The sequence below is a fragment of the Vipera ursinii genome (genome assembly GCF_947247035.1).
Source record: "Vipera ursinii genome assembly, chromosome: 3".
Lineage (NCBI taxonomy): Eukaryota > Metazoa > Chordata > Lepidosauria > Squamata > Viperidae > Vipera > Vipera ursinii.
This window is the reverse complement of record NC_139516.1, coordinates 86,761,764-86,774,446: the sequence shown is the minus strand read 5'-3', so window position 1 is coordinate 86,774,446 and position 12,683 is coordinate 86,761,764. Positions and strand designations below refer to the sequence as shown.

The 12,683-nt window shown below is 39.1% G+C and overlaps 1 protein-coding gene across 4 annotated transcripts in view; it reads right to left on the bottom strand.

Moving 5' to 3' along the window:
• Window positions 1–11,106, bottom strand: part of ARHGAP29 (Rho GTPase activating protein 29) — a 55,162-nt gene extending 44,056 nt beyond the window's left edge. For 3 of the 4 annotated variants that reach the window (XM_083359050.1, XM_083359051.1, XM_083359053.1), the window contains exons 1-2: window positions 10,820–11,106; window positions 7,028–7,369 (exon numbers count right to left, since the gene is read on the bottom strand). In XM_083359050.1, coding sequence (XP_083215176.1) covers window positions 7,028–7,289 — 262 coding nt within the window. In that variant the 5' untranslated portion in view covers window positions 7,290–7,369; window positions 10,820–11,106. The remainder of the gene's footprint in view (window positions 1–7,027; window positions 7,370–10,819) is intronic. The other variant, XM_083359052.1, reaches the window with a different exon arrangement.
• Between the last annotated feature and the right edge of the window lie 1,577 nt (window positions 11,107–12,683).

Here is a 12,683-nt window from a genome sequence, read left to right as displayed (position 1 = left end):
GTTTTATATTTTTGCAAATCTCTTTAATGTCTGGCTTAATAGAAAGCAGCTGGATTCTCATATCTTCAGTATTCAGTCTGTTATGTTGCTTTGGTTGAAATATATGAAAAAAATCAGGTCTTACACAAGATATATAGTTGGGAAAAAGATTATTTTAACAGGTAACTGGATACTTTTAAGGTATCTGAATATTGTTCCTCTGGTACTACACTAAAAGTCATCTAGTAGTAGTTTCTTAAAGGTTAGTTGTAATGTGAATATGAACTCATATTAATGAACTTTTCATAGTCTGTTGTATTAAAATCCACTGGTTTATCATGTGCTTTAAATGGATCTTTTATCGATGCACAATTCTGTAACATCATTCATTGGTCATCTGAAAAACACTGTTTCATTGAGTTATGCAGATCTTCCAAATGTTGGCCTGTTTCATCAAATCATACCGAAAAATTAACATTCATTAGTACCACCACTGATATGGTCAGAAAAGTCTTAAAATGTTGGGCAGCTGTCATAGTGGCCGATACAAGCTTTTGTAAATTCTATTGTTTTCTTTCAAGTGACACGCCCCTTTTGAGAAAATGTTTGCCAAATACCAAGTCTGAATAACCACAGTTTGTCAGTTGTTCTTTCAATTAAAAATGTTTCATGAAGACAGAACATGCCAGTTCAACTCACAAGGCAAATGCACAAGTGCTTTTCTTCAGGGTAAGCACTGTACTTTTGGTATGCAGCAGAAGCACTTGGTACGTACTTTCCATTCCATTGCATAGAATATTAAAAAGAAAACACATACTCAAGAGTCAAGATTTAATAAAATTAATAATTTTTACCGCTTCATCAAAGCCTTTTAAAAATGAAACTGGTTTTTTTCCCCCTGCAAGTGTGTGCTGATGAAAAATACAATGACTCTTAGTACAGTTTGGGGCCACTGCCTTGAGTTTTTCCAGGACAAATGATGATACAAAAAGTGATTCAAGTCTTAGAATACTTGAGCATCATTTTGCTTGTTGCAAGCATTCACGTGAAAGATCTTCTTTGATTATGAGTTTATGCAGATACCAGACAACTTCTCACATGGTAACTTTGTGAGAAGGGTTAATTGCCTCTTTAATTTTTAGTTTGAATTGTTTGGCTTTTAAAGAGCTCATCATGTCTATGTTTAAAATATTTGAATTCTTTTTTCCTTAAGCTCTGAATGGTCTCATAATGACACAACAATTTAACCCCATCTTAAGACTATTCAAAAAATTTTTGCCTGATACAGTAAGGTAAATTGACAGCAGCTATAAATATGAGGGAAAGATAGGTTTCATTATACTAGTTTCTTATTTACAGCTTCGCCCAGTTTCTTTGGAGTAGATTCCTTCCTTCCTTCCTTCCATGAGTCAGATATGTCAGGTTCATCTTTTTCTGTATTTTCAGATGAAGACAGTGCAGCTACAGTGCAGTGTCATTACAAGACAGTGAATCTTGAAATCTTGTTTTTTTAAGTCAATGATCCATTCTAACTACAAGAAAATATATTATAAATTTGATTTTTGACAGAATAAAACATTAAATTATAAATTATAAAAATGTTAGATAATTTTTTTTAAAATATTATTGCAAAATAAAAGAACAAGGTATATTTACTTCCTGCTGCTTTTCCGCTCAGATGCAAGGAAAACTTTAGGATTACTAAAGAATCATTTTTGGGATGATAATGAAGTTGCACAGATTATAGCAGGTATAACTGAAGGTAGCTAATAAGTGCATAGTAGGAATACTGAGAACAAACTGAATTGATTTCTGAAAATACATGTACCTATAACCTAATTTTTTTACCACCACAGAAAATTGCAGGAAACATAAGAATACAAAAAATACATGCCCCATTAGCTGTAAGAGTTGTGACACCTTTATATATCATGTAACCTTTGGAAAACTGTACACTTAAGACAATAAGAATGAAAAGGCCAAACAACATAGTATTATTGTTATGGAAATAGTTTTGACCTCAGGGAGCCTCTGAAAAGATCTCAGGGACTCTCAGGGGATCCATAGAATACACTTTTGAGAAATGGTACTGCACAGTATTAGGGTCATTCTAATATTAGTATTTATTTTGAAGGAACTTCATGACAGTCAATTATGAATACAGTATATCCAAAGTCTCAAAAGTCTTATTCACTTTCTAAAGACGACAATACAGCATAATCATTTGGAAGGCTATATCTACCTCCCACAACTTCAATTTTATGTTTTAATTATATACCACCCAGAGTCACTCTGTTAGTGAGATGGGTGATTTCCAAATTTGATATATAAATAAATAAAATATTGCTGAATGTATTCTAGCAGGCCCAGCCAACGTAGCTAATGGTAAGGGATTGTTAGCAGTTCAGAAACTTCTGAAAGATGACAGTTTGTAACATGTGCTCCAGAGAGAGGCGGCTATTAGGATAACACTATTTGTGGCAAAGAATCAAAACATAGTAAAATAACTAAGCACTGTTATGATAAACTATTTCAAATTCAACAAAGATTAAAGTTCCTTCACAGAAGTTGATTCGAGTGTCTCTATACCAGGGGTCGGCAACCTCGGCTCTTTTATGACTCATGGACTTCAACTCCCAGAATTCCTGAGCCAGCTGGCTCAGGAATTCTGGGAATTAAAGTCCATGAGTCATAAAAGAGCCGAGGTTGCCTACCCCTGCTCTATTCACTTGCTCAAGAAACATACCCCTAACCAACTGTTGATCTTTGACACTATAGCAACAAGTGAACATTTGTTCTGAAGGAATGCAAAATATGTGGTGGGGAGGGGATGTGGTCATAATTTTAAATCAGTTGGGAGACTTCATAAAGAAGTACAGATTATTATCTAAATTAAACACACTACATTTAATTTACAGGATATTGTTTTCATATACATTTACTGACCCACTGGAATACTGTACATTAGGTTTGTTTTTTTTACAATTTTGTGATAAGACTATGTAATAGTTTTTTAAATATCTGAACATGGATTATACAAAATGATTTATGTAATTGTGCAATAATGTAATAACACAGATAAGACCCCACACAAAAATCAAAACAATTTGCTGGGGTTAGGAGATAACATTTTATGATCACGAGATTCAAACTACAGTACCAGAATCCCACTGCAAGATATAGACTGATTCCATTTTGAATCAGTACTCCTTTGCTGTTTATTCTCGCTAATCAGAATTACACACACAGAAAAGCTAATATACTGAGGTTTTCTTAGTCTTAGATTTCCTGACAGTCAAGATCAACTGTAGAAAAGGCCCTGGATTCACATTTAGATTATTGCTAATAGGTAAGCCCAGTGCTTTTTTTGTAAAAGAAAAAGGTGCTGGAACTCAGACATGTCATACAACCCGCCTTGCCTGCCCTACAAGGTTCCATCCAAAAAAGGTGCCGGAACTCCATTCTGAGGGTTCTATGACAAAAAAAGCCCTGCCTCTTGGCATCCAATTAATGTCCTGCTTCACTTGACTTTAAACTTGGCGTGCTGTAAAGCAATAGTTGAGATATTATTGTATGCAAAGATTTTCTGCATGTACTGTGTGTGTATGTATGTACCTTTTGTTATTTTATTTATTTATTTATTTATTTATTTATTTATTTATTTGTTTTTATAAACCGCCCTTCTCCCGAGGGACTCAGGGCGGTGTACAGAATAAGATAGGCATACAGAATGAACCGTAATGAAAAACAAACACTAGTAAAATACAAACTGGGACCCCAATAAGAGCTATCAGGCCAGGCCGGACTGCTGGAACAGGTAAGTTTTTAATTCTCGCCGGAAGGTGCGGAGGTCGGGGGCCATCCGGATTTCGGTTGGCAAGCTGTTCCAGAGGGCTGGCGCACCCACTGAGAATGCCCTCCCCCTGGGGGCCACCAGCCGACATTCCTTGAGCGGTGGCACCCTGAGGAGGCCCTCTCTGTGGGAGCGCACAGGGCGGTGGGGATGCGTTTTAATGCGTTTTGGGAAAATGCACATATCGCTTATTTCACAATAATGTACTTAGTAGCCCCCAAAAGCTGGAAAACTTTTTACTTACAATACAGGTGGGCAAACTGCAGGCTATAGAGTGGAACTCAAGATGCCATCTCAGCAACTGCCATCAAATGTTACATTTACTGTATGTCTACCATTCAGCAGGCTGAGAAGGCTGCTTGTTTCCTGAAGAAGGTAGCATATAGTGATAATCTCTCCAAGAGATGTCAGATTATGGTACTTTAGCCTCCAATCTGTAGAACAGATGAATGGAGGGATGAATGTTTTTCCCTTCTCCATGAGTAAGTGAATTGTACGGAAAAGTAATCCTACTCACAGCTATCACCAGCCTAAACTATTCTCATCTCCAACAAAATCCATTAGTGCCATGAAAATTGATTATGGTAATATTGAATCAAATTAAAAATCAAATATCATTTATATTTTTCTTTTTTAGCAGAGGAGGTTAATATAGCGAAACACAAACACAATACTGGGAGAAATATGCTAGTTATCATAAACATTCATTGGATTAATTTGTGTATGTTCAGTAATAGGCAAGAAATCACTTATTATTTATAAAATTTATGTCACTCATCTCATACTTTGAGGCAATCTGAACAGCTTATACAGTATAAGATTAAGATTTTTAACTTGCTTCATGTATTAAAATTAAAAGCATACTAATATTTTATTTAGTGACATTAAAATGATGCTTTTTAATTTAAAACTGAATAGTTAAAGGCATTGTAACATTGTTTTTCTACCTGCATCAAATTTGATCAACTCAATCAAGATCCTAACATGCAGCACCACTGATATGCACCACCCAAAGTATCCACTGAGACAAATGAAATCAATGTTGAATTCTTAGTTTACTTATGAATTTTTCTAAGTGGCCTCAGATAAATAAAGTCACTATATTCCATGTTAAATATACCTTATAAAACCATCAAATTGTAGAACTTATTTGAGCTCCCTGAGAAAAAACTGGAAAGCCAAATTCCAAATTACTTTCTCGAGCCTGAAAAAATACTACTATTCATGAACCCGCCAAAAAGCACTTTCACAAATTGACCATTTTTTATTTGCTTTATAAAAGCAATCCTTTCCATTATATAGTAAATTCTAATTTCAATATATTATCATGTTGGTTAGTGATTTAAAAAGCACTCAATGCTCCATTAAATGTCTTTATACTTTTAAGGCAGCCATCATCAAACAAAACGATGTTACCAAAACAATACACATAAAATGTTAGTATCATCATATATATATTTGAATGTAAGCACAAAATAGGTAAATCAAGTGAAGTAGTTTTTCCTACACTTTCATTAATAGTGGATTTTACAATGCCCAAAGAAATGGTCTTCAAACTTGGCCCCTTTGTGACTTGTGGACTTCAACTCCCAGAATTCCTCAGCCAGCATGCTTGGCTGAGGAATTCTGGGAGTTGAAGTCTACAGGTTATAAAGGGCCAAATTTGAAGACCCCTGCCCCAAAGGCTCTTAATTTTCTCTAGGGAAAATTCATACTTATGATTCTCACCTCAGCATGAAGACTTTTACTCTGAAAAACAACAGCTTCCCAAATTGCAAGGTGTCTTATCAGTTACAAGCCCAAACAGAAATAAGGCATAGTTAAAATTTATTAGAACTTTTGATAGTAATTATTCTGTATTCAGTGAGGCCATTGTTTCACTAATATACAATCTCTGCAATATTTTTAAGCACAGTGTCATCAAGTTGCTTAAGGTGTACAAATTAAAATGTTAACTTAAAAGTAATCAATCTTTATCCAGTGTAATAGGCAAGAACTATAATATGGAATTTATATCAAATGCTGTGATACGAATCACATGTCATTTGAAGCCATAATGTGGATTTTACTTTGAACTCATCCACTGAGGTTTAAAAGCTACTGGTTATAACTTAATCTGTATTTTGAGATTGTATTTCTACTGGTCCATTGACAATTGTATCAATAGTTGATTTAATTGTAAGAGCTCAAAAGAAATCTACAGGTCACTGACAGTTCTTTCTTTCAAAACCACAGACGGTCTATTATATTTTTATCTGACCTTGTTATATATAACACAAGGCAGCAAACAGACCTAATTATCTTGTCTCTTTTTCCCACAACCACCCTATTAGGTCATGCTGCACAAAGTGGTTATATTCTTAGTAAATACTTACAGCTCAGTTTAAAAGATTCATTAATTACTTTGCAAAGAATATAAGGTATTTCAATCTGGAAGCCTCACCTATTGCAAGAGAGACAGATTTATTCCTAAATAGCTTGTTTTGATCTTTTCATATAAAGATTGAATTTAACTAACCACCTTTCTTCACTCATTTGATAGGAAAACTACTGTTTTATCTCAGATCCCACAGATGCATTAACACCTAAATTATTACAGCTTACATAAGACTAAGTGGAATAGAAATAACTGGTGATAAATATTTTATATTATTCAAAATTTTAAAAAAAGATATCTTCCTAACAGTACAGTCTGTAAATACTACTAAAGTACAGCTTAGCATTATGTGAAATCCTTCCTTTCTGCTTAGCAAAATAATAAGCTACTTCCCCCTAAGAAGAAGACACAACTGAAAGCCATTTGCTGTTTCCATATGCTGGCAGTAAGTGGCAAAAATGTCTCACCCAATTTTTGATTTGAAAAGGTAGTTCATTTTAAGAAAGAAAGTTCAAGTAAACTGTCAAAGCTTTGATAACAAGGGAAAGCCATTCATACATGAAAGTATTTACTAAGCTAAAGAAGCAATGAGAAATCCATTTAAATCAAAACCTTTATTGCTGACTTTCAGTTCCTATGCAATGTTTCACACAGGAAGTCAGCAAAGTAAAAGCCACAATTTCCTGCAAATGACAAAACATACCCAAGAGAAGTTTACCACTGTTCCACCTTAACATTCCTAGAGTCATATTTTACTAAATAATTCGCTACAAGTACACATATCAAATGAGAAAGTTATCAAGAAGCATCTGACACACCTTCTGAAAGAATGGCTTCTTTCAAACCAAGTAGAACATCCGCAAATTTTCTGACATCGTTCACCAGCTGCATGATATATTCTGGGTCCACAATAATGCTGCCATAGCCATCAGAGTTTGAGCTAATGCTGCTCAGAGAACTACTTTTGGTATTGCGCCCCATCCCCCAGGTTCCTGTATTAGAGATGGGGAAGAAATTGGAGGTAGACAGTTTAGTTAATCCTAAACCACGCTTGTTGCTGCCACCGTTCTGGCGCAACATCCCAGCCACTGCAGAGCTTTTGAAATCTCCAGAGCTAACATTCAGTGGTACTTAGGGTCCATCTGCCAAGCAACAGAGACCTGAGAAGAAGAAAAAACAGAAAGAAACTTGCGTCAGCTAGAAAAATCAAAATACAAATAAAACAATTTTGAACATTAAAGGCTAGATTATTGGTAAACTTTTCATATTAAAATATTTTTCAGTTTAAGACAATGGAGCAGTGCCAGTTAAAATTTTGACAAAATTGTTGGTATCCAACCTACACTCTTATAAAGTCATTTAAAACTTGCTTTCACCTCTACGCTTAAATATTTCTAAAATTACAATTTTAAAAAATATATCTCAAAGTTTAATTCTCAGTCAAGTGGTAACTTAAAGCACCTGCAAAAACCCAACATTGTAGATTTCATGAAAGAGAAAGTTATATTTAAACCATGATCCATTCCCAATGTGATTCAAGTCAATTCACTCCTATGAACACCTTCAAGCGTATAAATAGAATTTAAGATACATTATAATAATATTTTTTTGTTTTTACTATTTACAAATTTTATTTTACTTGAAGGCATTCAGTTTGGGTTATAAAAAGTAATATATTAAATGTAAGTATAATGATGCAATATGCCACTCTCTCAATTTTAAGAAGGCAGTATTTTAAGGTCTTAGTGATGGTTTTTAAGTCCCTACATGGCATGGGTCCGGAATACCTCGGGGACCACCTGCTGCCGGCGTCAACCCCCCTCCGCCCTGTGCGTTCCCACAGAGAGGGCCTCCTCAGGGTGCCTCCAGTCAGAGAATGCCGGCTGGTGGCCCCCAGGGGGAGGGCCTTCTCTGTGGGCGCCCCGGCCTTATGGAATGAACTGCCGGTGGAGCTCCGGATGGCACCGGATCTCCGCTCCTTCCGGCGCGGGTTAAAGACCCACCTGTTTGAACAAGCTGGCCTGGCCTGATGGGGAGTTAATTTGGGTTTTTAAATATTTGTATATTTTACTGTTTTATCTTGGGCATTAATTTAATTCTATTTTAACTTTTGTAGTTTTGTACTTTTATTATCTGCCCTGTTCACCGCCCTGAGTCCCTAGGGAGAAGGGCGGTATAAAAATTTAATAAAACTAAACTAAACTAAACTAAACTAAATTACAATTCAGTTAAAATACTTAGGTGATATATAATATAAAGAGGCTTAAATAGAAATGTCAAGTACTTTCCAGCTAATACTTGAATATGTGTATTTGCATTATCTGAAAAAAATTCCCAGAACCTTTTAATGTCAAGTCTTTTGCACTTATTTAATCTTAATCATATGCATATACCTTAATATATGAAAAAATGCCATGTCAAAATCATATCCTGATGCACTGAACTTTACGGAAAGATGATGGTAGAGAGCTTTCTTTAAACTATATTGTGCAAAAACTCTGCAAATTTCTTAACTTCCTAGCCAGAATAATATTCTGCAATCTTATCCTTCCACTTAACTATTTCCCTCTTTTAAAACATAATGACTACTAGCGAGACAAGCAAAACTTGCTAAACACAGACCGCTCTTGTGGCTTTGTATCTATTCTAAATACGCAGGTCATATTTAGAATCCTGCTCACGTTAAAATATATAAAATGCTTCCTCTCACACTCTTTAATTGGAACTTGCTCTCAACTCACATCATAAAAGACAACTTTCAAGATACACAAAAAAAACACACATGCCTTGGAATCTCCTGTCCAGCTGATACCTACATTACACATTAATAATATTAGATAACTTTTCCATAATTATCCAAGCAAGGACAGTAACTACAGTAAAGTACAATTTTATTTTTTACAATATAAACCCTTCCCTTAGCTTTTTAAGGCCCTAGGCCAGGGGTAGGCAACCTCGGCTCTTTTATGACTCATGGACTTCACCTCCCAGAATTCCTGAGCCAGCCAAGCTGGCTCAGGAATTCTGGGAGTTGAAGTCCATGAGTCATAAAAGAGCCGAGGTTGCCTACCCCTAGCCCTAGGCACTAATCTGTACTGTATATGGGGGGGGGAAGAATCCCACTTATATTTCATCATCCAGAAACGCAACTACTGCCTCGGGGGAGGGGGGGAAAGAAAGCCTCCATTCCTTCCAAAGCAACATAAGGTCTCTTCTCAAATTAACAGGACCCCCACCATCCTGTCTGTTCGCTTCGAATTCGCGTCCTCCCAACGGGACGACTCTTCGCCACACATATCTTAACCCGACAAAGCTAACTTCCCGATTCCCGTAATCGCAGTAACTTTGGAGAAAAGCAGAAGTTGCGGCAGATCGCCGAAGGAAACACGGTTTCTAAAAAAAAAAAAAACAACCAACCAGCCCGCTCCGTACAAGGGACAAGGAGGGGAGAATCGGACACCGAGGTCGTTGTTTATTATTATTATTATTATTATTATTATTATTATTATTATTATTATTATTATTATTATTATTATTATTATTATCATCAATTATTATTATCATTATCATTATTATCAATTATTATTATCATCATCATCATTATTATTATTATTATTATTATTATTATCATCATCAATTATTATTATCATTATCATTATCATTATCATTATTATCAATTATTATTATTATTATTATTATTATTATTATTATTATTATTATTATTATTATTATTATTATTATTATTATTATTATTATTATTATTATTATTATTATTATACCAAGGGCAAGAGAGGCAGGCAAGTTAAAAGTACCTGGCCAAAGAAGTGTTGACAAATAACACGCAGGGACGAGGAGTAAACCTCCCGGGTCGAGCGAGGGAGGAGGCGCCTGGCTACACCCGCCCCTTCAAAGAAATAGCTGGCATTCCTCGCGGGGCGGACGGGCGCGCACACACACACACACACGAAAACACACACACACGCGCGCTCTCTCCGCAATTCTCTCCCACCCCCACCCTTTTTTTTCTCTCTCTTCCTTTTCCCAGGCGCCGCGGGCCGTCTAGCCAGGGCTCCCTTCCCCGGCCTGGGCAAGTGCAAGTCAGCTGCCAAATGGCACGTTTCCTCTCCTCCCCCTGCGGTTCAAGCTCAGGGATTTTAAAATACCACCGAAAGGGGACGCTGGGGCTCCAAGCCAGGCCAGGGGAAGTGGGGAGGGGAGGGGAGGGGAGGGGAGGGGAAAGAGCAAAGAAAGCTATCAGGTCGTTTGAACAGGCGAGAGGGGAGGGGAGCGGAAAAGAGGGAACCGGGAATACGCCCCCTTTCCTCAACACGGGAAAAGGCGGTGTGTGTGTGTGTGTGTGGATTGTTAAAAAAAACAACAACCCCGAAATCCAGAGACGGAGGATTCTCCAAGACCGGACCCCCCCCGCCCGTCCCTCCCGATCCGAGAAGCGACGGACGCCCGACTCGGGAGCCCAAGAAGCCGCGCGCCGCTGAAAAGAGCCGCGGAGGGGGCAAGGGGAGGAGGAGGGGGGCGCGTTTGACAGTCAGGCGTTCGCGAACTCGCCCGACCCCAACCTCCGCCACGCTCCCACTGGGTTTTCTGCTTACCCGACAGACCGGCTGAGGCGAGGCGAGGCGTGGCGTGGCGGGGAGACGGAGGCTATAGCCGGCGGGAGGAGCGGGCTCGGGGCGCCTTCGGAACCGCGGACAAGGGAAGCAGCGTCGGGAGCCGCTGCATCCCCCCTCCGTCCATTGAACTCAGCCTTCCCTCTCTCCCTCCCTCCCTTCACGCGACGCCCTGCCGGACTGGCTAACGCCGCCGCCGCCGCCGCCACCCTCCCCAATTTCGCTTAGAGTCCCGCCCCGTCCCTCTCGAAACGCCGTCTCCCATTGGGCACCTTCCTCGCCCTGGGCGTGGCTTCTGCAAAAAGAGGCGAGCAGGTACGGGCGGGGACGTCAGACGCCTTGGTTTTGTGTTTTTTTGGTTTTTTTCGGCGAGGCGAGAGCTCGAGGCGAGCGCTTGTCGGATCTCGGAGCGCGTGAGCGGCGGCGGCGTTTCCGTTCCTGGGTTCGCGCAATTGTCAGGATCCTCGTCAGCACGCTTCGGCCCGCCAACGTGAAGAAGCGAAAACGCAGCGGGTCGGGGGTGGGTGGGTTTGTTCAATTCCTCGTCAGAAGGCAAACGCCCCTAGGCGGCGAGAGCAGGCTTCGGTGCCGCAGCTGATTCAAAACCACCCTGATTGTTTCGTGGTGCATGAACTTTTTTTTTAAAAATGTTAATGTTAAGGGTTGCTCAAGGTTTTCATCTCTTTCCCGCCTCCCCCTCCCCCCACTTCCCTCGTTTGGAAATTAAAATATCGTGGAGAGTCACTTATTATTTGAAAAATGTCGAACCACGTCTTCCAGCAGCCCTGCAGACCAGCTAGCTCGTGCAATCTCCCCACGGCTCCCCAAAATCCAGAAATACACGGGTCAGCTGTGCAGAAGAGCCCGACCATCTTTCTAGAATTGTAATCCTGCGTTTTAGTGCATGGCTGGCCTCTGTGGCAGGTCAGAAATGTCGAATTAATAAGGCATTCGAGCTCCACGTGTTCATCCTTCAATTCTCCCTTAACTGGAGAACAAACCTCCCTTAGTAACATTTTGTCTTCCTTGGCCTCATAACATTGGCTTTGACTAATCTAATCCCCTGCTGGTATCTGAGGCAGCTTAAAAGTCATCCTGAGTCGTTTTTCTTTTCTTTTCCTGTCACACTGTTGGCCTTGGGTGCAATCTGACATGGTTCACTGACCATGTGGTTGCTGACTTGGTCAGAGATTGGGATTTACACACACACACACACACACACACACACACACACACACACACACACAGCTTCCTATTTATCACTATAAACTTTTCTGAGCATGCTGCTTCTCCTTCCATGGCATCAAGATGGGACATCTATCTGGCTTTCCATAAAGAATTCTCCCTTTGCAAAGTTTGATCAGCTCTTTCCAAAGCACCTGTCAGATTGTTTTCCAAGGATTCATTATAAACACAAATATAATGCTTTTTTTGAAAGAATGCTACTTTTGATTTTTACACACAGGTTTAGCACTAAGATTGAGACATCTATTTAAAAATCAGGATTAGGACTCTTCAAAGAGTACAAGTCTTGTGCTGTACAGAAGGTTGATTTAAACCAGGAAAAAGAGCTTGGTTCTGCCAGCGGTTAGAATGCAGTATTGCAGGCTAATTCTGCCAGCTGCCAGCAGTTTGATTCTCACCAGCTCAAGGTTGACTCAGACTTCCATCCTTCTGAGGTTGGTAAAATGAGGACCCAGATGGTTGAGGGCAATGTGCTGACTGTGCAAACCGCTTAGAGAAGGCTGTAAAAGCACTGTGAAGTAATAAAAAGGTAAAGGTTCCCCCGCACATGCGTGCTAATCGTTTCCGACTCTAGGGGCCGGTGCTCATCTCCGTTTCAAAG